At 43.7% G+C, this 24444-nt stretch overlaps 1 protein-coding gene across 2 annotated transcripts in view; it reads left to right on the top strand.

Moving 5' to 3' along the window:
• The window catches only part of kynu (kynureninase), a 179092-nt gene that overhangs the window by 118644 nt on the left and 36004 nt on the right, over positions 1 to 24444 (top strand). For both annotated transcript variants that reach the window (XM_078552495.1, XM_078552496.1), the window contains exons 9-11: positions 15343 to 15441; positions 15559 to 15632; positions 18154 to 18206. In XM_078552495.1, coding sequence (XP_078408621.1) covers positions 15343 to 15441; positions 15559 to 15632; positions 18154 to 18206 — 226 coding nt within the window. The remainder of the gene's footprint in view (positions 1 to 15342; positions 15442 to 15558; positions 15633 to 18153; positions 18207 to 24444) is intronic.

Raw genomic sequence — 24444 nt, forward strand, 5'->3', positions numbered from 1 at the left:
AGCATTGCCTTACCAAGTGACCTTTCTTATGGCAGTAAAGGCATTCTGCCTCCTTGAATTTACAGGTGTCCGCTCCATGGTCACCTCCACATCTATAACAACTTAAGTCACTGCTGAAGCGTTTCTGCTAGGTCTTTTCATGTTTCTCACAGCAAACATTGCATCTCGCTTCGACGCTGTGGGTCTGCTTTTCATGCCACGCTCAGCGGTAGGTTCCCGCCCCGCATGAAGAATGGGGCCATGTTGTATGTACTGCAAAGCCTGCGAGTCACTCGCAGCACTTTCCATGGCGAGTGCGATTTCTAGGGTGCACTTAAAAGTCAACGTCAACCTCAGCGAGTAAACAGCACTGTGTGGCTTTGTCCTTAACTCCACAAACTAATCAGTCCCACAGCATAGCATTTAATGTGTCCCTGAAGTCGCAGTGTTCTGTCAACTACTCGAGCTACGCTACATAGGTTGCGATGGTCCAGGGCCCTAACTCTGGAATTAAATTTAAAATGCTGCAATGTGACAGATGGCTTCAGTTTTGGAAATGCGTTTCCATGAGGTCCACTAATTCATTATAGGACTTAGAATGAGGTGTGCTCGGGGCTGTCAGGCTGCGAATGTGGTTGTATGTTTTACTGCCACATACACCCGAGAGGATTACTTTTCCTCCGTGATAATCTCGTTCATAACGAAATAAAATCCGAGGCGCTCTACATCCTGCCTCCAGTATTCCACAATCGCATCATAAGGATAGATTCTGCTGAAGGGTGACATGACTGGTGAGTAGTCGTTTTTTTCCTTGAAGTCCGATGTACTCATAACAACTGGGCGAGATACACAGTCAGAGCTAATTTTGCCCTCGTTGCCAAATGTAATGACTCGAGGGAGCAGACAGGTTTCAACAGGAATTAGCTAAAATTTATTACAGGGAACTTTTCAGGTGCTACATGCTCGATCAGGACTTTCGTCAGGAAGCCCCTACCCACCCCGCCGATTGCCCATGCTTAGGGTTCACTGGTCAGAGCCTTAACAGGAGGCTTCATGTGACCCCTGATACACAACAGGAGGTTCTATACCCTCAGTTACCACAGGCAGTTTCACTCAGCTGGATGGTGGAGGAGAGATATTGGAGGAGGATGATGTGGTCATCCATGTCAATGGCTGCAGACCAGCCAAGAGAGAGGATGAGAAGAGTTAGTTTGTTACAATCACAGTTACACAGGGTGTCATTTGTTACTGCCATTTGTGGCAGGACAGAAACTTGATTGGTGGGGCTCAAACATGGACTTGCAGAAAAAATGATTGTGGATTTGTGTGGCTGCATCGCATTCATAGATTTTGGGGGGGAAAGAGAGGTTGAAGATGGGATAATAGTTTTGCAATAAAAAGGTGTAAAGGATGTTTTTCTAGAAGGGGGGGTGATGATGGCTGACTTGAAGAGGAGAAGGGCAAAATCTAAGGAAAGTGAACCACTAACAATATCAGCAAGCAAGGTGTCTGGCATTTTGGCAGGAATCGGGTCAAGGAAGCAAGAGGTGGACAAAATGCTGTCAGAGAGGGATATGAGGAGAAATGAGAGAGGAATTAGAGAAATATGTGAGTACAGGGATAGGGCAAGGGAAATCTTAGGAAATGTTTGACAAGGAAGTATTCAATGAATGGCATGGCACTAGGAAGTTCTGAGAAACAAAGGGACCTTGGCAAGTGTGTCCATATAACTCTGAAGGCGGAGGGGCATGTTAGTGGGGTGGTGAAAAAGGCATATGGGACACTTGCCTTCATCAATCAAGGCATAGATTACAAAAGTAGGGAGGCCATGTTGGAGTTGTATAGAACCTTGGTGAGGCCACAACTAGAGTACTGTGTACAGTTCTGGTCACCACATTATAGGAAGGATGTGATTGCACTGGAGGGGGTGCAGAGGAGATTCACCAGGATGTTGCCTGGGATGAAACACTTAAGTTATGAAGAGAGGTTAGATAGACTTGGGTTGTTTTTGTTGGAGCAGAGAAGACTGAGGAGCGACCTGATCGAGGTGTACAAGATTATGAGGGGCATGGACAGGGTGGATAGGGAGCAGCTGTTCCCCTTAGTTGAAGGGTCAAGTCACAAAGGGGCAAAAGTTCAAGGTGAGGGGCAGGGGGTTTAGGGGGGAATGTGAGGAAAAACTTTTTTACCCAGAGGATGGTGATGGTCTGGAATGCACTGCCTGGGAGGGTGGTGGAGGTGGGTTGCCTCACATCCTTTAAAAAGTACCTGGATGAGCACTTGGCATGTCATAACATTCAAGGCTATGGGCCAAGTGCTGGTAAATGGGATTAGGTAGGTAGGTCAGGTGTTTCTCACGTGTCAGTGCAGACTCGATGGGCTAAAGGGCCTCTTCTGCACTGTGATTCTGTGATTCTGTTTGGTGTGCATAGGACATTCAATTGCCTCAGCCTTAATCTCTGGAATTCCCTCCCTAGCTCACTCATACTCACCTCTATATCTTCACTTACCAAAACTTCTCACAACCCACTTTTCTGACCTTTTGGCCAGGTGATGTAACTCTGACTCTTTGCTTAAATTTTATGGTCCCGCTCGCTACAGGAAACGTCGCAGGTAGGACGAAAAGTTTGACCGGTCTCCAAAAGGTCTGTTGATTTGGTGGCAGGACCGGAAACTCCTGCCCTTTGTTTCCTTTTATTTCACAGTTCATTTTGAACAGAGCAGGTCTTTTCCTTAGTTTTTGCAACCTCCCCCTCCCCTGCACATTGGGAAGTTTTCTACTTTAAAGGTATTTTATAAACGCAAATTGGAATTGACCTAATGACCATCAAGAATAGTAATTTTATATCCAACCATTATTCGTCTCTGCTGCACTGAACACATCCATGATTTTTAAACATTCTCATCATTATGGTATATTTTCATCCCAGGTGCATCTATGTTTTCATTTTCATGGTTGTAACATCCGTCTTGTAATGGGGTGCCTAAAACTGCTCATGGTATCTTAACTATGGGTGAAAATAATCATCATCACTTTTTTTTTAGCTATAAAGTAAGTACTTGCTTTATATTGCCCCATTTTTAGTCATTTCAATTTAATGGATAGAATTTTCAGGTCGGCGGGCCCGGGAGCACTGGACCACTAACCACGATTGGCAACCGACTGTGATTTCGCACTGGCTGGCCAATTAATGGCCAGCCAGCGTTTAGCGCGCGTTGAAAGGCTCAGCGATGCCAAGGTGGGGATGGGAGGAGGGCAAGCGCTGAAGTCAGCACGGGCGCAGGGGAGCGTGGAAGGAAAGCTCCCTGAAGGCAGAGAGCTGCCTCAGGAAGCTGACTAATTTAAAATAATTAAAAACAGAAAGTACAATCGTGAAAAAATGTCTACGCATCAGAATGAGACACCTCCATACGGATGATTTTTTCAAAACATTCTAATCTTTTTTAAAAATTAATCACAAACCTCATCCCGCCCTTGGATGAGGTTTCCTCAAAAATGCAAAGGCCGCCTGGCCGATTCGCCCGCCCGCCAACCATAACGTTGGACGGGCAGCGAAAAAACTCGCCATCAATTGCTACTTTAATGGCCTTAATAGGCCTCTTAATTGTCGGCGGACGTGCTGCCGACCCTTGCGCGCGCCCGCCAACTGAAATATCGCGTGAGTGTGTGATGATGTCGGGACGCTCGCCTGATGTCATCGCGCGCTATTTCACGCTCGAATGTGTTGGGTGCGTGCCCGCACGCCGAGCGGAAAATTCCACCCAGTGTGTTTTTAATGCGGCCAGTGTTCGCAATTAGCGTTGTGGATTTGCTTTCAGGTTGTTTCGCATCAGATGTGACGCAGCGTCACGTGGCCCGATAAACACACCTTTTGGAACAATCTCTCCCACTTGTCAACCCTCCCGTACCCAATCCTCCCTGGTCACCTATCCTCCCGGTTGCTGCCGGCTGTCCTGCTGGCAAACAGGAGAGGTGGCCAGCGGGTGGGTCAGCAATCACCAGGAGGGTCAGGGAGCATAATAGGTTGGGGAGCAGGAGATGTGGCGAGCCAAAGAGACATGGCGCGGAAGGGTCGGCAAGCGGGAGTGATGGCGAGCGGGATGTAAGTAGAAACAGCACTTTTCAGGAATGCAACTACAATATTAAGTGAGGAATTACTGTATATTCCTTAGGCTGTCAACTGAAAGGAAGAGCGGTGTGCTTTAAGTTACATAACAAAACATCTGGTATTCACTCATCTAGTGCTATGGAGCATTTGCGGTGCAAATTGATTGCTACGCTTGCCTATGCAACAGTGACTGCAGTTTGTGATTTAGACTGTCACGTGGACATAAGGAACATCAAAATAGTCAGCATCTTGAGCCAGTTCAGCCATTCATTTAGATCATAGCTGATCTGTATCTTAACTTCTTTTACCTGCCTTGTTCCATCACCTTTAATCCCCTTGACTAACAAAAATCGATCAATGTCACTTTTGAAATTTTCAGATGACTGCCTTTTGAGGGAGTGATAAATATATAAAGGGAAGTTTCATTTCCTGTAGAGAATTAAAATATATTAGCAAAATAAAACTATTACCAACTTGGAGAAGTTAAATTGAGTTATTCCTGCCATCTAGAGGCCATTAGGATATATACAATGTTCTTAAAAGCATTTCACAGACAAAAGATTTAATTCTTGATTAGTTCATTTGGAATACCCTTAATTATATTAACAGTTATGACCTTTACTTATTTTGAAATATGTTTAATACCAATTCAAAATAAATGTTTTGAAATAGATTTTTCCCTTAATGTGACAATTATTAATTTGATTTAAAATCATGCAAATATGCTTTCTTGTGTTTTCTATTTACATTCCTCGCTGACTCATGTATAGTTATATATATATAGTTATATATTATATATGTAATTTAGAATAATTAGTACCCTCCAATAACTTACAAACGTCAGTACCCTGCTTCCTTCAAGTTTAATCAATAATACAAACTCTGTTCCCTTAATTTCTGAACTTCATCCACCCTGTTGATCACTCATGTTCCCATGTGCAGATGATCAGTCCCTCCTGTGGTTAACCTTGCAAGTTGCTGTCCCATCCCTAAACTTGCATATTTTATAGTGCAAAAATCACACCCGTGGCAATTATTGATGCAAATCCCTCCTGCCCTTGATGATACCTTTTAAAATCTTGCAACAATCCCACATCCTGGGTTTGAGAATAGTCCATTAACATATGAAGTTGTTTCGATGGGGAAGATTCTGGCTTATCATCACCATTCAATTGGTGAATAAATTTCGTTTTAATGAAACAGTTTTTGCAATTAACATTTCCAAGGGATGTGGGTGCACACTCAGACCTAATGAAACCCACAGCTCATTAGCTTGCAAGTACTATTTTCAGTTTTCCAGATTGGCCACAAGCGTTCAATGGTGGAACCATTAAAATCATTTAAATCTTGGATAGACGCATATCATTGAGTGGTCTGATTTGCCTCTGCCATCTCTTGACTAGTATATTCAAGGATTCACTTCATCGCATCTGTGTTTTGTTTCAAGGTTTTCTCTTACGTCCAGTTGTAGAGTCCCATAGAATGCTAGGAGGCCAAATTCTCTGTTCTCTGAAAATTGTCTGTTATAAATGGCCTTTTTCTTTGTGGTACCGCCTCTTGAACTTTAAATGCTGGCTTCCTTTAAGTTGAACAGTTCTTGCTGAAGGACTGGCTGAATGGATGATTCTTTTGTAAAAGAAACTTAACAGGAGTAAAATGTAAAACCTATTGCATTGCATTATCACTAAACCATTTCACAACAAAAAGTTTTATTTTCATGAAGCCACATGTTTTTTTTCCTATTGGTTGTTGAACATATGGTTTTCTTGAGAAGCAATTCAAAAAGGTCAATCCTAAAAGTAAATTAAAGTCTGTTGCTCTAAGAATGGAACAAAAGAAAAAAATCAAAGTGAAGAAATATATTAATTAGAAATGTGTTTTCAGCACAAATCAAAGTGAATTTGATTACCTTTAAGTTGAAAAGAATGGATTATATTTTTAGAGCTTTTATTGGACACTCCATTGACTCCAGACATGCTTTACTGACTACAAAGTAAATGATAGCAAGTCAAAAAACATTGCCCAGCTTATGGAAAGAGTGTTCTGCAATCAGTTCTATTCTCTTTTTTCCAGCATTTTAACAACGTGTTTTATGAGACTATTTTTTTATTTGTTCATTCTTCTATAGAATGTTTATTGAGTGTAAGGATTGGACTGCTTCAACTTTGCATCTAATGACTGTGTGATGTGCTCTATGCCTGATCTGCTTTCAACATATTCCTAAAATACAATAGGAGTTTGTCTCTCTTGATCAATTGGTTAGCACTGAAAGCATGTGTTTGGCACAATGTGGGCTAGTGATTAGATGCTATTGCACTAATTTTACAGCCATAAATTGGGTGCTATGAGCCCCAATTTTAGGGACTAATATCCTTTCCCTTAAGTAAGCTTGAAAATGTCATCGCTGGCAACTGCCTAAAACAAGCATTGGACCCCACGCATATACATCTCATTCCATTTCAGCAAATCTAAAGCTATGGCACTGCAGTGAGTCCTTTCCTCCTCCATCCCTGCTTATTTGTACTTGGTAAACTCCCAGTGCACTCTTTTTAAACTCATCAGTTGACTGTTTCTTCCTAACGTGAGCACAAAGTTTCTGATGGTGTCAGTACACATTTCCTTGTTTTCTTCCACCACTCTGCTGCCCATGAATTTACTCATACGCAAGTCCTGTCCACCCATCACCCCTTGTGCTTGCTGACCTTCATCCTTGTTTTAAAATCCCTTCATGTTGCCATCCCTCTCTATCTTAAAGATCTCTTCCACCTGAACAACTCACCAAGATGTCTGCACTCATTTGATTCTGACCTCTTGAGCATCCTGGTTTTTAATTGCTCTACCATTGATGGTGGTGCCTTCAGCTGACTAGGGTTACACTGTAGTCCAGTACTGAGGAAATCCTGCATTGTCATGGGTTCTGTCCTTCAGGCAAAAAAAAAACATCAGATGACTAGGCCATGTGCTCTGAAATTACCTCTCTAATCCTCTCCTCCACCCTGCCTCTCTCTACTCCTTTAAGATGCTGTTTGACCTCTTTGACCAAGTTTTTGGCCATCTGCCTTAATATTGCCTTATGTAGCTTGTTATGCAATATCACTTTAATGACACTCCTTGGGGCATTATATTATGTTAAAGCCGTTGCATAGCAAGTCATTGCTGCTCCTCATGCTCCTAGAGACACTTCAGTAGGTTCGTACAGTAGTGAAACTCATCATGATAAGCCGGTATTAGTACTGTAGGATGGTGCTTTCTGATATGCTTGAAGGTAGCAGATAGTCTGCCACTACCCTGTTCTTGTCAGGGGAATCCAGCAGGATTTCACTTTACAACCTCATTTTAAAAAAATAAATCTGCTTGTAAAACACAGCCCTCCACCCTTGTTGATGTTTACTTATTAGGCCATCATTTCTGAGCTCCAAGGCAGTGTGATTGACGAGGACCCCAAAGATGTGTTTCCAGCCATCACCCCCCTCCATACCCACTGGAAATTCCTGGGTAGGGTATGGTTTGCACACCAATAGCCTTAGAACTGAAAACATCCCGTGGGCAATTGCCCTGCACTGGGAACCACCTGAAAGTGCAATTTAAATCACAAACTTTCGATATTTCCGACTATGTTGCATCAATAGTTTACCCAGAAAAGTTGAAGAATTAAAACCACTTCTAATTTTTGGGTAACTACAGTGCAAACCCACACCGACTGCTTCCCCCACCACACCCGACACCATCTCGCCGCCCACAAAAGTCCCCAAACCACCACAGGAATCCCCCCACCAGCCCCCACAACTAATCCCCAATGGGGGCACCCCAGCCGGACAGGGTTCCCCCCCACGGAACTCCCACCACCCCCTGACTCACCCTCCCCTCCCCTCCACCTACGGGACTCTTCCTACCCCCCCCACCCCCCCCCCCACCCCCCCCCCACCCCCCAAACCCATGGGGACTCTACCCCACCCCTCCAATGCCCGACTCCTATCCCCCCCCACCAAATCCCGACCCAACACCCTCCCTACTCGACCCCCCCCCGACCCAAAATCGTACCCAGTTGCCTTATACAGTTACCTACCCCCTGGCTTGTCAAAAACCTTTAAACTTGGCTGGACCTTTTAAACTTATCTGCTTTACAGCAGCTAGTGCTGTAAAAAAAAGGGGGCGTGGCCTCCTTCCCTTTGATGCAGCAAAGCTCGACTGAAGGCTTCAGGAGCGCGCTGCCCTCCACAGTTCTCGCCCAGCCTGAGTGGGAAGGCCGGGTGAGACAGGATCAAAAAAATTTCAAGGTAAGGAAGTAGGAACGGAATGGCAATCCGACTCTGCCACTCCACGGCTGTTCAGGCCCATTATGTCCACAAACAATAAAATAGAGGGTGTCTGTTTGTTGTTCGATGGAACCTGCCAACATAGTGCAACATTGGGCAGAATTTTGCCCTCGATGGGCGGGAGGGCCCCACCGGCTCGGGGCCGGGTGGGCAGCCGATAACCGCCGCCGAAATGGGCCCCGCCACCATTTTGAGTGGGCCATGCGATGGGAAGAGCTATGTGCTTCCTGTGCGGGGGTGGGGGGGAGGGATTCCCCAACAGTCAGAGTGCGGTCTTTCACGCATGCGCACGAAAGAGCATAGTGCACCCTGAGACTAAGTGCTGTCTCAGGGAGATCACTGATAGCGTTTTAAATTTCAAAAATAGAAAAATCAAAAAATTATTAACATGTCCCCCTCATGGGACAATGTCACACAAGATGGGACATGTTAATAAATATCACAAAAACTTTATTAAACTTTTTAAAAACAGACATGAAACCTCATCCCACCAAGGATGAGGTTTCATGTTTTTTCAGAAGCCTGCTGGGGATCCTGGACTGTCCGCCAACCTTAAGGTTGGACGGGCAGGGCCTTTAATTGTTTTAATTACCCTGTCAATAGCCTCAATTGGCCATTGACAGGTCGGCGGGCGGACAGCTGATCGCGCTGTGCCCCCGCCTTCCTGAATATTTAAATGGGGCGGGTTGATGTCGGGGCTTCCCCCCAACCCCATCCCGTGTCATTTTCACATCGGCGAGCGGGCCCTGCCCCCAACTCACCAACGGAAAAATTCAAGCCATTCTTTCTATTTTAGAGGACCTATTTGGCTGAAGTTGATTCCAACCCAAAAATTCTCTTCAAATCCATAGGGTAAACATTACAGCTTTTTTAGACCCATTGGTGTGATCTGGGTGTAATTGCTACAATTCTACCTTTTGGAGTGAGCTCCATGCCAGGATTTTAAAATCTTAATCCAGTTTTCTCTGTAGTCCATCACTGAGGAAGGCATTAATAACATGTCCCTGCTCATGTGACTAGGGGACATGATTTTCATGCTGGGCGGGTCTTAATCGGCCTACCAGCGTGAAATCACGGCCGGGCCCCAGTACGGGCGGTGGTCAGCTTCCTAACCGCTCCTGCCCGCCCCCGCCGAGCCTGCCCAACGAGGGCAAAATCCTGGCCCTAGTGTTGTAACTCGCAGAGCTCTGAGAATAAAATTTTTACAAATTCTCATTCTTCCTCCCCATAAATTCAGTGTAAACAGCCACATGGACAACTTCTCTGGGATTTTCATCAATGTTACAATGTAGGGGGAGAGAGTTGTGTTGGGAGAACCCCAGTGAAAATTCTAGAATCTGTTATTTACGGTTAGCTATACAGAACAGAGTTGCTGCTTCAGTTGGTTTGCCATGGTTTTCACATTGGTGATCAGCAAGTGATATCCAGTGATCCCAAGGCATCATCAGTGCCACACAGTCTCCAACCAAAACATTCAGGCTTGGGCTGACAAGTGGCAAGTAACTTTCACGCCACACAAGTGCCAGACAATGACCATCACCAGCAGCAGAGAATCTAACCACAAACCCTTGTCATTCAATGGCATTACCATTTTTGGTCAATGGTAACCCCCAGGATGTTGATAGTGGGGGATTCAGTGATGGTAATGCCATTGAATGTCAATGGGTGATGGTTAGATTCTCTCTTGTTGGAGATGGTCATTGGCTGGCACTTGTGTGACGTGAATGTTACTTGCCACTTGTCAGCCCAAGCCTGTATATTGCCCATATCTTGCTGCATTTGGAGATGGACTGCTTCAGTATCTGAGGAATCACAAATGGTGCTGAATATTGTGCAATCATAGCAAACGTCCCCACTTCTGACCTTCTGATGGAAGGAAGGTCAATGATGAAGCAGCTGAAGATGGTTGGGCCTAGGACACTACCCTGAGGAACACCTGCAGTGATGTCCTGGAGCTGAGATGACTGACCTCCATCAACCATAACCATCTTCCTTTGTGCTAGGAATGACTCCAACCAGCAGAGAGTTTTCCCCTGATTTCCATTGACTCCAAGTTTGCTAGGGCTCCTTAATGCCCCACTCATTCAAATGTGACCTTGATGTCAAGGGTAGTCACTCTCACCACACCTCAGGAGTTCAGCTCTTTTGTCCATGTTTGAACCAAGGCTGTAATGAGGTCAGGAGCCCTGGCGGAACACAAACTATGTGTCAGTGAGCAGGTTATTGCTAAGCAACTGCCACTTGATAGCCCTGTTGATGACCACTTTACTGATGATCGAGAGTAGACGAATTGGACGTTAATTTGCCAGGATGGATTTGTCCTGCTTAACACCCCATCCACCATTCCCTCCAGCAGCAATGCACAGGGGCAACAGAACGTACTATCTACAAAATGCACTCCAGCTACTCACCAAGGCTGTTTCCACATCTGTGATCTCTACCACCTGGAATAACAAGGGCATAGGAGCATTAATGCCTGTAAGTCTTCCTCCAAGCCACACATGATCCTGACTTGGAACTATATTGCCATTCCTTCACAGTCCTGGGTCAAAATCCTGGAACTCCCTTCCTAACAGCACTGTGGATGTACCTATACCAGATGGGCTGCAGTGGTTCAAGAGGGCAGCTCACCACCACCTTCTCAAGGGTTTTAGGGATGGGTAATAAATGCTGGCCTAGCCAGTGATGCCCACATCCCATGACAGAATAAATTTTTAAAAATGAAATATGGGACAGATACACCACTACCTGCAATGGAAGGTAGTGACCCTGTAGGACATCAGCTAGAAAGAATATGGTGGTGACATCTGCATTCTCTCACTGACTGTTTAACCAAGGCAGGAACTCATCGTGTCCTGACCTCACGGTCACCACTGCCTGAGGACACCTTTATAAAGTTTGCTGGAGATGTAATCAACAACTCTCTCCTCCTCTGAATCAAGATTTCCCGTTTTGTAGGGTATAGATTTATACTATGCAGAGTGGCAAAGTAGAGGCGCTATTTGTTTTGGCTGCCCCGAAGTGTGAGAAAACCTTTTCTTTGTATGTGTGCATGATCAGTCAGACATCTGGGAGCTTGTCCACATACTGATGGCTGCAACCCGAAAGTGCTAAGTGGAGCTGATTCTAGTAAACATTGCCTATTTGCTCTCCCATACTGAGCATCATTTTGTTTGTGATATAACAAGTGCATCAAACCATGAAGTTGCCCTCAGGAAAAGGTTTGAATACCATTTGTTTAGCTAACCCAGTAATCAAAGTGGTTCCAAAGAGATAGTCAATTGGATTTTCTGTTGTCACCGTTCTGCAAGAAATGGGCCAGGACCTGCTGAATCATCATTTTGCTTGGTCCACAGCTGCTGCCTGGATATTTCTGTCAGGTTTCAATTAATAACATTTGTAAAGCTACATTTTGGAGTAATCTTTTCTGAACATTACTCATTTATTCTACCAACTATACAGATAAATATCTTATTCAGAGCTGTCATCTTATGTTATAAGTCCATTTCAGGGACTGCTCCCCTGAGTTATCCTGCTTTGATATCCTTCTACAGTGGCGACTGCGGCAGAAAAATAGATTGCATTCCGTGATGGACTTCTTTCATCAAACAGAAGAATTTTGCATGCACAGCTATGATGCTATCCATCAATTCTCACAGACCTGCTGAGTGTTTAAATCATCTAGTTAGTCTAATGGTCAATTGTGACCCCTGCCTTTAGAAGGAGCGAGCACAGCAGTTCCTGTCGATATCATTTTAGGTGACAATATCTTTTGCATGCTGAGCGCAAGTTCCCAAGGGCCCAATTTGAAAAGAGCATACCCCTGTGGTGCGTGGACAGTCTCATTGGGGACTGGGGAGAACCTGACTAATTTGTCTTTTCAGTCAAAAGGGAAAAGAAGAGAATCAACCGGTGAACTTGGAACAGCTTTGAAATGTGAGCTGATTCACTGCAAGTGAAACTTCACTGACTAGGTGTCATTTTATTCTCCATTAATAACCAGTGTGGAAACATAGAAAAACTTAGGCCCGAATTTCACGCTTGCCGAGTGCGCCAAGTCAGTGGGCCCGGAAGCGGACGCGAAACGTGCTTCCGTCCGCAATCGGGACCCGAGTGTGAAACACCCACTGAGGAAGCCTCAGCGCTGCCAAGGGGAGCAGGAGGAGGCCGTGCACTGAAAAAAGTGAGGGTGCAGGCGGGCGTTTCTAGCGTGCTCCCTGAAGGCAGACAGCTGCCGCGGAGCTGCGTGAGGGAGCCGCAGACCTGTACAAGTTAAATGACAAGAAACAATGCACCAGACTGTGTCTATGCAGCACATTCAAGCACTTGTCATGAGAATTCAAAAAACATCAGATATCTTTTTATTATATTTCACCCCGGACATTTCATCGCGCCCTTGGATGAGGTTTTCATTAAAAACGGGCTGCCCGTTTTGCCCGTGCGTCAAGCACAAAATCGCAAGGGCAGTGTAAAATCATGGACAATATAGTGTTTTTAATGGCCATAATGGGCCCTTTAATTGTCGGCGGGTGGGGCTTCTACTCCCGCGTGCGCCTGCCAACCTCAATATTGCTCGTGTGCGCGGTGACATCGGGATGCACGCCTGACATATTTTCATGCAATTTCGCGTGCCCTCAGGTCGGGTGCGCGCCCGCCCACCCGATCAACATAAATTTCTGGCCATAGAAACAGAGAAAATAGGAGCAGGAGTAGGTCATTCAGCCCTTCGAGCCTGCTCCGCCATTCAATATGATCATGGCTGATCCCCTATCTCAACACCATACACCCCGCTCTCTCCCCATACCCCTTTAGAGTCCAGAAATCTAGCTATTTCCTTCTTAAATATATTCAGTGATTTGGCCTCCACAGCCTTCCTGCGGTAGAGAATTCCATAGATTCACCACCCTCAGAGTGAAGAGGGTTCTTCTCATTTCAGTTTTTAATGTCCTACCCATATCCTGAGACTGTTACCCCATGTTTTAGATCCCCCAGCCAGAGAAAACATCATCCCTGCATCTAGTCTGTCCATCCCTGTCAGAATTTTATATGTTTCAATGAGATCCCCTCCTATTCTTCTAAACTCCAGTGAATACAGCTGAGTCGACCCAATCTCTCCTCATACGATAATCCTGCCATCCCAGGAATCAGTCTAGTGAACCTTTGCTGACTCCCTCTATGGCAACTATATCCTTTCTTAGGTAAGGAGACCAAAGCTGCACACCTTACTCCAGGTGTGGTCTCACCAAGGCCCTGTACAGCTGCAGCAAGACATCCTTGCTCCTGTACTCAAGTCTTCTCGCAATGAAGGCCAACATGCCATTTGCCTTCTCAACTGCTTGCTGCACCTGCATGTTTGCTTTCAGTGATTGGTATACAAGGACAGCCAGGTCCCTTTGTACATCAGCATTTCCCAATCTATCACCATTTAAATCATACTCTGCCATTCTGTTTTTCCTACTGAAGTGGATAACTTCACACTTATCCATATGCAAGTCATACTGCATCTGCCATTTATTTGCCCACTCACTCATCCTGTCTAAATCGCCTCGAAGCCTCTTAACACCCTCCTCACTGCTCACATTCCCACCAAGTTTTTTGTCATCAGCAAACTTGGAAATATTACATTTGGTTCCCTCATCCAAATCATTGATTATATATAGTGAATAGCTGGGACCCAAGCACTGGTCCCTGAGGTACCCCACTAGTCACCACCTGCCACTCCGAAAAAGAACCACTTATTCCTACTCTCTGCTTCCTGTCTGCTAACCAATTCTCAACCTATGCCAATATATTGCCCCCAATCCCATGTGCTTTAATTTTGCTCACTAACCTCTTATGTGGGATTTTATCAAAAGCTTTTTCATCAGAAGTAGAAAGCAAACCACCACCTTCTACTTCTATATAAATAATGAGAATCTCCTAATTGTTACAAGATCTAGCTTCATAGGCACTAGCTGCACAGCAATTCTATAAAGCCATAAAGACCCAATATTTCAGGTTAGCTGAATAGCCTTTCATCCCTTCAGTAACATTAGTTGCAGTCTCTGTCGGTAAGTTCCTCAATTATCCAGCATCCGCAGTTTTTTGCTTTTGTCTCAGCAAAGATCAATGTGACTTTCATTCCTGAGCACTATCCTGAAATGAACGGTTATTAAAGGAAACTATTAGCTGGGTAGTGCTTCATAGTGCTAACCTATTAAATGCCTGTGTACTTTGAATAGCCTTTTCACAATGAAAAATATACCAACCCTTGCTAAATGAATAACATTCACTTCTAACAACTTTAACCGTCTGGTCCCTTTGTGGATAGAATGCAGAGCAGCATCAAGGAAGTTAAGATTTTTAACGAAAAAAGAGGTTTCTTTCAGTTATACTGTTGCAATGTATAAGAAGTATATTCCCATAGGTTTTTCCTTCCCCTTTGAAGAGGTATTAATATCTTAGTTATTCAGTTCCATTCCCTGAGGTACTCTAAGCCCCTAGAGCTGAATGACTGACTAAATTTAAAAATATATATATAATTAAGACATAACCACTTAACTTTGTTTGTGCTTCTAAACATTGTCTTTGAAAGAAACAAGCCTGTCTGGGACATCCTAATAGCCACCTCAAGGACAGTATTCAAACACCTTTGGGAGAAGGCCTCTTGCCCATCTTCTCGGCATGGCAAAGAGCAAATTTTTTTTAAAAATGTACTTCAGCACTTTTAAGTGCCCTCTCCACTTGTTGCTATAAATGTTTTCTTTCTCCACAGTATTGAAAAAAATCGATTTAAAAAAAGGTGTTTTAATGACAGTAACATTTTGTACAATGGATACAGAATTCAGGATACTATGTTAACAAATAACCATTTTTAACAGTCTGATCCTCCAGGTTTGTTTTAATTTGTATTTTGTTTGTGCACTTTGAAAATAATGGCATCAACTTGTGTTGTACAGGGATGTTTTGTTGGTTTTGACCTTGCCCATGCTGTTGGGAATGTAGAACTCTATCTGCATGACTGGAATGTAGACTTTGCCTGCTGGTGTAATTACAAGGTAAAATGAATTATTCTGTTTTTCCCCATTGGTTGCAATTGATGGTAAACCTTTTGTCAATTTGTGTGAAATGAATAGCAAACTACCCAAATGATGTTTTATTTTAATATATTACAGTATATGAATTCTGGTGCTGGAGCCTTAGCAGGGGCATACATACATGAAAAACACCGATTTACAGTAAAGCCAACGTAAGTATCAACTACACTCATGCAAAAATCCCAGCAAAATTTAGTCAGTGGCATTTTGGGGCTACAACATGCAGCAAAGAGGGGACGATGAAGGAGGTAGTGATAAATTTATACAGGGAAAGATAAAAATTTGTCGATGTCTCATTATAAAATATTCCTGCCATAAGCTTAAATTATAAATGTTGGTAGAATGCTTAAATTGCAATAGTTGCATTATAATTAAATATTTGACACAGGAAACCCACCTCTACAGATAGTTTTTACTATATATTTTTTTTTAATTATCTAAACATAGTGCGTGTCTATATTTTGTTTTTGGTATTTGTATCTCAGCTATGTTGAAGGATAGGAATGTATTTTTTGGATCCTAGGGGACCTGGGAAATTTGTGAGCAGGGCAAGCAACAATATTTCTCTTCAGCCAATCAGATTGAAGAATCCTTAGTGAGGCACACACGTCTAAACCAGGAAGTTTATGTTAGACTAATTAATTCAATAAAGCAAATGATCCAAAAATTCAAGAGGTAAATTTTTGACGATGTTGATATATCTTTGAGTATTTGTTTGCAAGTATTTATCTGGTACAAAGGTCGGTTAAATAAGTGAAGGTTGGAATCTTTTGATGTAGTTTGTTTTATTATGCTGTATTGCTAAACTGAGCCTAGTTCTTGCCCTCATTTGTCCATGCACTCTGCAGCTTGGCAAGACTGGAGATGCCTGTTGCCTAGACATCTCCAGGCCTGATAGCATTTGAACATTTTAACAGAAAATTGCCTTCCTCTTTGCAGTGAGAATTGATTCAGCTCTGTTAATATTAATGAACACCTGTGTCACCATAAAAAAGAAACCTTCAAAATTGTTGTACAACTTACATTTCAATAATCTGTTGTTAGGTGTTCGAAGATCGAATAGCTGTGCTACAGCAACCACTAACTAAAATACAATTGTTCATTCACATTGGGTATTGTATCTATGCCTGTCAACAGCAGTGCAGACAACCACCTTGATTTTGCAGTCAGTGAAAAGTAAATGGTGCTCACTGTTCATTACACCCCACAAATTTTACCCATCAACTTACAAGAATAACAAAGCTATTTTAGTGTGGAGCCTTTGCCAGGGGACCTGGGGAATTTCTGAGCAGGGCAAGCAACAATATTTCTCTTCAGCCAATCAGATTGAAGAATCATTAATGAGATATTCATGTCTAAACCAGGAAGTTTAAGTTAGACTAATTAATTCAATGTAAAATCATGTATATAAGTAGAATAAAGACAGGGAGAAAATGATGGGGTCAAGTTAGAAATAAAAGTGATGGAATGGAAGGATAAAAAAAAATTCTTATAAATCACCAATGATAACTAAGATCTGAAGAAATGAGACTCCACACTTGTAAAAACATTTTTTTTCAGTGTTCCAGAGATTGTTTGGTCATAATTGAGACTTCACATTATTAAAAAAATAACCTGAATGGACAAACCCTGAATTATTTAGAAGTGTTTAGGAATAAATAGTACAATGTCATACCCTTCAAGTGTTCTAATGTCATGTCATTTAGTGAGGTGCCAGTGTAGCAAACCTTGTGGAAGAGCAGGGAAACTCAGATAGCAACTTCTGATTCCATGTTTAACTGTGCATGTACAGACACCAGAAATTCCTTTCTGCTTTACACCATAATAACAGTGAGCACTGAAAGCCTCACCATTATTCTTGCCACGAAATCCAGGCTATATTGTAAACCAGTATGTTAGTAACCAGCAAAGGACAGAAACAGGGACCATTGAGATGGCAGAAAGCTCCATTTTTACTGAGGAGAAAATGACAGAAGTTTGGTGTAGAACCCCCTGATGCAACAAATATGTTTCATTTGTGCTGACATTCTGGCTGGTAGCTCAGGGTAGTTGGTATGCACGTACAATTTACCTGTTCTGGCCATTCAATTGAATTTGTCTCTGTTTCAGACAGGGGTCTGTTACCAGGGCCTGATAGAGATGCTGATTTGACTCCACTGTACTTATGCCAGAAACTGAAACTCAAAAGAATTAAAGGGTTTAAGTGCTTAAAAGCAGTTTGAACTGTTGTTGAAGGAACTGCATTGATTTTGACAGCTCCTCAAAGTATGAAAAAAAGAAAGAGCCTGTATTTAAATAGCAGCTGAAACGCCCTCTCTAACAGCACTGTGGGTGTACCTATAGCACATGGACTGCAGTAGTTCAAGAAGGCAGCTTACCACCACCATCTCAAGGGCAGTTAGGGATGGGCAGCAAATACTGGCCAAGCCAGCGACACCCACATTCCTTGAACATTTTTTAAAAACTTCTAGTACATCCAGAAGTATTTATAAAGGAAAAACTTTTGAAATGTGGTAACTGTTGTAATGTGTGGATAACAATGGCCAATTTGCAAATAACAAGACCACACAAACAGCAGTGAGATATTAACCAGGTAATCTGATTTGTCTTTATGATGTTGGTTAAATATTCACAAGTACTCTGAATAATATTCCTAAACAACTTAACTTTCAGATTACTTGGTTGGTGGAGTCATGACTTCAAAACCAGATTTGAGATGGATAATGGTAAGTACCAGTATACTTAACTTGCTTTATTATTTATATTGTCTAAGGCAGTCATCCTTTGGCCAGTTCCACGGCTGGCCCCGCCTGGGAGGGAGCAGCCAGTTCCACGACTGGCATCTCCCCAGTTGCCGCAGCCTCATCAAATGCCATGGTCAGTGGCAGATGTTTGAAGGAGCTGCTGCCATCATCCAGAGTACCCTGAGAGGAGCCCGCAGAGACTACAAGCAGTTTGTACACCAACGTAAGGTTGCTCTGGACCTCCCTTGATGGACGGACACCTAGCTGGGATACTGGGTGCCTCATCCATCTCCCACACTAACACTGACCACCTGAGGTCAGTGCCTGTGTGAGGACGTGCAGGTCCAAGCGCAACCCCAGGAACCTCTGATTCTGTTCCTGGAGCTGCCTCTCCATGAGAGTCGCCACTCTCTCAATGGAGGAGGCAGTGCACTTGGCCATGAGGATCAATGCAGTGCTGATGCTCTGCATGTACTCCTCCATAACGGAGACCATGGCACGCATACACTCATGGATCTACGCCAGATCCTCCCGCACATCTCACTGGGCATCCAACACCACCACCTAATGGTTGACTCCAGAGACTCATCATCTATCTTGGACTCAGCATCATCCTGGTCTCTAGCAGCCCTCCAACTGCCGGCACTCTGGGCTTGCATGTTGGAGCCACGCCATCAGACAGAATGCGGACAGACTTCTCCATCGTTCGCTCTAGTCTGCTGAGTGACTATCAACTTTTTGCCTGATGTTCTGCCGCCTGTCATTGCTTCTCCAGCATTAGGTTGACAGCTGTTTCCAGAGGCTCATCATCTGACTTGGACTCAGTGGGTAGCTGGTACCCAGCAGCCCTCCGAGTGCCAGAAACCTGGGCTGTCCCTGCCTCTGACTGTTGCGGGGATGTGTCAGTGAGCTGTTCTCCAGAATGTGACCCCAAGCCTAATCTACAGCTGTGCCCCACCAAGGTTTGTGTCTCTGCGTTGGTGGATGCTGTTGGTGAGCGTGGTGATGGTACTTCCAGAGCTTCCCCTTCAGATTTGGTTTGGGGTCTCGGACCTATGGTGGGCTGCCTTGTGGGCCTTGATCTGCTGGTGCCTAGAAACTAGAGAATAGAGTTTCAGATGATGAGCATGAGCAACATAAGACTGCATGTGACTCACTGTGATTGTCAGGATGCGATGGAGCTGTGATCCATACTAGGTTGGTGGGACAAACCAATCTCTGCTTCACCACAGGGGCAATCCCCAGCTAGCTTAGCCGCAGCCACCTCGAACTCGGTCATAGCCATAGATTCATAGAGGTCTACAGCACAGAAAAAGGCCCTTCGGCCCATCGAGCCTGCGCTGGTCAAACAAGTACCTAACTATTCCAATCCCATTTCCAGCGCTAGGTCATAGCCTTGTATGCCATGGCATCGCAAGTGCACATCCAAATGCTTCTTAAATGTTATGAGGGTTTCTGCCCCTACCACCCTTTCAGGCAGTGAGTTCCAGATTCCCACTGCCCTCTGGTGAAAAAATTCTTCCTCACATCCTCTCTAAACCTCCTGCTCCTTACCTTAAATCTGTGCCCCCTGGTTATTGATCCCTCCACCAAGGGGAAAAGTTCCTTCCTGTCTACCTTATCTATGTCTCTCAATTTTATATACCTCATCACGTCCCCCTCAATCTCCTCTGCTCCAGGGAAAATAACCCCAGTCTATCCAATCTCTCCTCATAACTAAAACTCTCTAGCCCAGGCAACATCCTGGTGAATCTCCTCTGCAGTCTGTCTAGTACAATCACATCCTTCCTATAATGCAAATTCCCGAACTGCAAGCAATACTTGGCCTAACCAGCATTTTATACAGTTCCAGCATAACCTCCCTGCTCTTATATTCTGCGCCTCGGCTAATAAAGGCAAGTATCCCATATATCTTCTTAACCACCTTATCTACTTGTCCGCTGCCTTAAGGGACCGGTAGACATGCACACCAAGGTCCCTCTGATCCTTGGTACTTCCCAGGGTCCTACCATTCATCGTATATTCCTGTGCCTTGTTTGTCCTGCCCAAATGCAGCACTTCACACTTATCTGGAATAAATTCCATTTGCTACTGATCAGCCCGCCTATATCCTCCTGTAGTCTAAGGCTATCCTCCTCACTTTTTACCACCCCACCAATTTTCATGTCATCCATGAACTTATTGATCAACCCTCCTACATTCAAGTTTAAATCATTTATATATCCACCATAAACAGCAAGGGACCCAACACTGATCTCTGTGGAACCCCACTGGAGACAGGCATCCTGTCACAAAAACACCCTTTGACCATCATCCTCTGCTTCCTGCCACTCAGCCAATTCTGGATCCAATTTGCCAAATTGCCTTGGATCCCATGGGCTCTTACCTTCGTTATCAGTCTCCCATGCGAGACCTTATCAAAAGCCTTGCTAAAGTCCAAGTAGACTACGTCAAATGCAGTGAGGGCAATGATGTCAGCCCTCCCTCCTCTGGTCTGCGCTCTTTCCCTTCTGTTGTGTGCCAGTACAAAGACAAAAGAAAGGCATGTGATGAGAAGGGATGAAGCATAGGTTGGGCGAGATGCATGTCTCTTGAGTGTGGTAAGCCCTCCCCAGAAGGGGCAGAGGATGGAATGTGAGCAACATGATAGATGGGATGGTGGTGATATGTGTCCCACGTTAATGGTTGTGAGAGATCCCTGAAGAGAGTAGCCCTTTGAGTACATGATGCCATGATGAGATTTTGACATTGGAGGGAGTTGAAGGATGACTTAACCTGGTGGAGCGGATGAGGTCATTCATTCTCTCCCTGCACTGGATGGCATTTCGGATGCCGTTGGCAGTTGTGCTGACATCCACTGCGATGGCCTGCCAGGCCGGAGAGGTGAAGCTGGTGTGCTTCCTGGACATGCCTGTGCACCCGCACCCCTCTGATCAAGGCCTCGAGGGCACTGCTGGGTGAAGCGGGGTGCTGCCTTCTTGAGGCTTACGATTTCTCTTTTTATGCGTGGAAGACATCTGTAACGGTCTCCTGGAGACAGGTGGGCTGGATAGAATGAGATACGTGTTCGGCCGGCATTTAAACATGACGCCTGGACCTTCAACCCCTCCAGTTCATGGCGGGCAAACAAGTCAGCTCCCAACCCACCAGGTGATTCGGTGAGCTTCCAAGTGCAAAATTGGTGTACGTTCCCGCCATTCAGGGCAACGAGGTTGGCGGCTACCGTACTTAGTCTCATAAATGGAAAATTCTGCCAGTTATTTCTAAACTGTGCCCAGTAGTTCTAGGTTCCCTCGCGAGCGGAAACGTCCTCTCCCCATCCACCTTGTCAAATCCCCGCAGAATCTTATTTGTTTCAATAAGTTCACCTTTCTTTCTTCTAAACTCCAATGAGTATAGATCTAACCTGCTTAACATTTTCTCATAAGACAACCCCTTCCTCCCAGAACTTAGCCAAGAGAACTGCCTCCAATGCAAATATATCCCTCCTTCGATAAGGAGATCAAAACTGTCCATAGTACTTTAGGCGTAGTCTTATCAATGCCCTGTACAGTTTAGCAACACGTCCCGTATTTTATGTTCCAACCCCCTTACAAGAAAGACCAACATTCCATTTGCCTTCCTAATCATTTGCTGTACCTGCATCCTAACTTTTTGTGATTCACGTACCAGGGCACCCAGATCTCTCTGTACGACAGAAATCTGTAATCTTGCTCCGCTTAAATATTTTTTTTCTATTCTTCCAGCCACTCCCACAGTGCTTCACTTGAGTGTTGTACTATATTTAGTGCTCAAGTCTCCATAGTGAGACTTGAACGCACAAAGATTTAACTCAAAGGTGAGAATGCTTTCACTGAGCCATAGCTCCTTCAGGGCTTTTACCAAGATCCCACAGCAGGTGGTTATAAAAATCCTCATGGAAATGTTAACCTCCATGAAATTCCTTTTCTTTCTACACTTGGGAACTGATTTATTTATTTCAGCAAAGCAGATGATCTGTATGTTTGTACACCCCAGCAGAGAATTCAATTTGATATTCTTTCCCTGTTGTTGCTTATTCAATTTCAGCAAAACTGCTGATGTGAACATTTTTGCATTAGCGTTTAATGCATCTACTGTTCAGCAAAATTTTCACAACATCATTTTTTGGGAATTTGTAAAAAAAAATAGAAAATGTTAGTAACAGAGTCTATTATCTGCCTTTCCACCTTGAATTCAATAATGTTATCCAGGTAAAGTAATGTGAAAAAAGATTTACTACCAGCTTCCCAATTATTTCCCTTCTACCCCTCCCCCTTCTCTCCATAACTGAAACTTATCAACTTGCACTCATCAAAATGTTCTGGGTGCTGGGTCAACTGTAATGTTCGTGACTGAGACCAATAGATTATTGTTAGGTAAGAACATCAAGACGGTAGCATAATGGTTATGTCACCTCTCAAGTGATTCAGCAATCTGAACAAATGATCTAGAGGCATAAGTTCAAATCCCATTCCAGCTGGGAAATTTAAATTCAATTAATGAATTAAATAAATCCAGAATTAAACAGCAAATATCAAGAATGGGGACTGTGAAACTACTTAACACATCTGGATCACTAATGTTCTTTAGAGAATAAAATCAGCTTCATGGTCTGTGTTAGTTTGAGTTCCTTCATTGGGATTTATTCGCAACAGAAATTAGCTTTCTTTTTCTGGTCCATATGTGACTCCAGACTCTCAGCAACCTGGTTGACCCTGAAATGATGCAGCAAGCCATTTTCTTGTACTTAGTTCACCCTCACCTTTTCAAAGGCAATTAGGAATGGACTAGAAATGCTGGCCTTGCCAGTGATGCCCACATACCACTGATGAATACAGAAAAAAAGAGTAAAGATGGGTAACTGGAGTTGAAATACTAATTACCATGATCTAATTGAACAGAAGAACAGACTCAAGGGTCTCCTGTTCCCGTGTTTCTTTTTGTCTTAAACTGGGAGAGTGAGATAATTTTGTTCAGACTTCTTCATATTTACAATCTATACTTTCTCATAGCCAAGAGGACGCTGATGGAGTTCAAGAGAGGCCAACTCATATTGTGTCAGCATTCCTCATCTATGGGGTACTACAACGTAGTGGTGTGCAGCCTTTGAGTTCGGGGACCACGTATTAGCAAAGCTTACACATCAAATCTTGATGAGATTCAAGTGAAGGGGATCCTAAGTACTTGTTGAATGCTCAGTTCCTGGAACAGTAATTCTGCCAATACCAAGCCGCAATTCAACATTGAAGATTTATTTCCTCAACCTTGGTATTATTATTAGCCTTCTATGCTACTTCCTATCAGCTAACAGGTAGTTAGAAAATAAAAGAAAATGCATTTTCAACATATGCTTCAACATTGCGCACTTTAACCCAGGCTCTCAAATTAAAGCTGAACTTTTCTGCAAAAACAAAATACTGTGGATGCGCGAAACCCAAACAAAAACAGAAAATGCCAGAAAGGTTCAGCAGGTCTGGAAGCATCTGTGGAGAGAGAAACAGTTCATGTTTCAGGTCAATGGCGAGTGAAAGACCATCGACCTGAAACGATAACTCTGTTTCTCTCTCTACAGGTGATGCCAGACAGACCTGCTGAGCATTCCAACATTTTCTGTTTTTAAATTTCAGACGAGCCCAGTCCCAATGTCAGCCAACATTGATATTCAGATCTAGAAGCTCAGTGCTAATTACTTCAATAACGAGAAAAGGGAAGAAAAAGGGCAGCGATGAATGGTTTGATTCTTGCTTTGTTTTTAGCCTGTCACCCTGGGCTTAAATCAAGTCTTCATTCCTGACATGCACCCAGAGGCCCAGTAGCATTTTTGACTAATTTGCATAAATAAAGGGACAGTCAGCTGTAATGAGCTTGATGTACTGGACAGGTTCCTTACTTGAAACAGATCACTTTATTACAGGGCTCTTTCAGAAGCTACATGTTTTAACCAGGTCAATGACTAGAAAGCTCTGCCCCTAAGATTACCCGTGCTTGGGGCTCATTCACTAACACAATCATGACCCCTAAAGGCAGTAGGAATTGTTATACCTGCAATCACTATGCAGCTAAATTCTGCATGTGTACACAACTAAGGATGCCTTAACTATGCTATGATAACCTAATTATGTATAAATGTGTAATATTTTGGAAACTTACTATATACCCCGTTAGTTAATGTTATTATTCTCAATAATGTTCCTGTGAA

The sequence above is a fragment of the Cetorhinus maximus genome, chromosome 11 (assembly GCF_964194155.1).
Source record: "Cetorhinus maximus chromosome 11, sCetMax3.hap1.1, whole genome shotgun sequence".
In the NCBI taxonomy this organism is placed as follows: domain Eukaryota; kingdom Metazoa; phylum Chordata; class Chondrichthyes; order Lamniformes; family Cetorhinidae; genus Cetorhinus; species Cetorhinus maximus.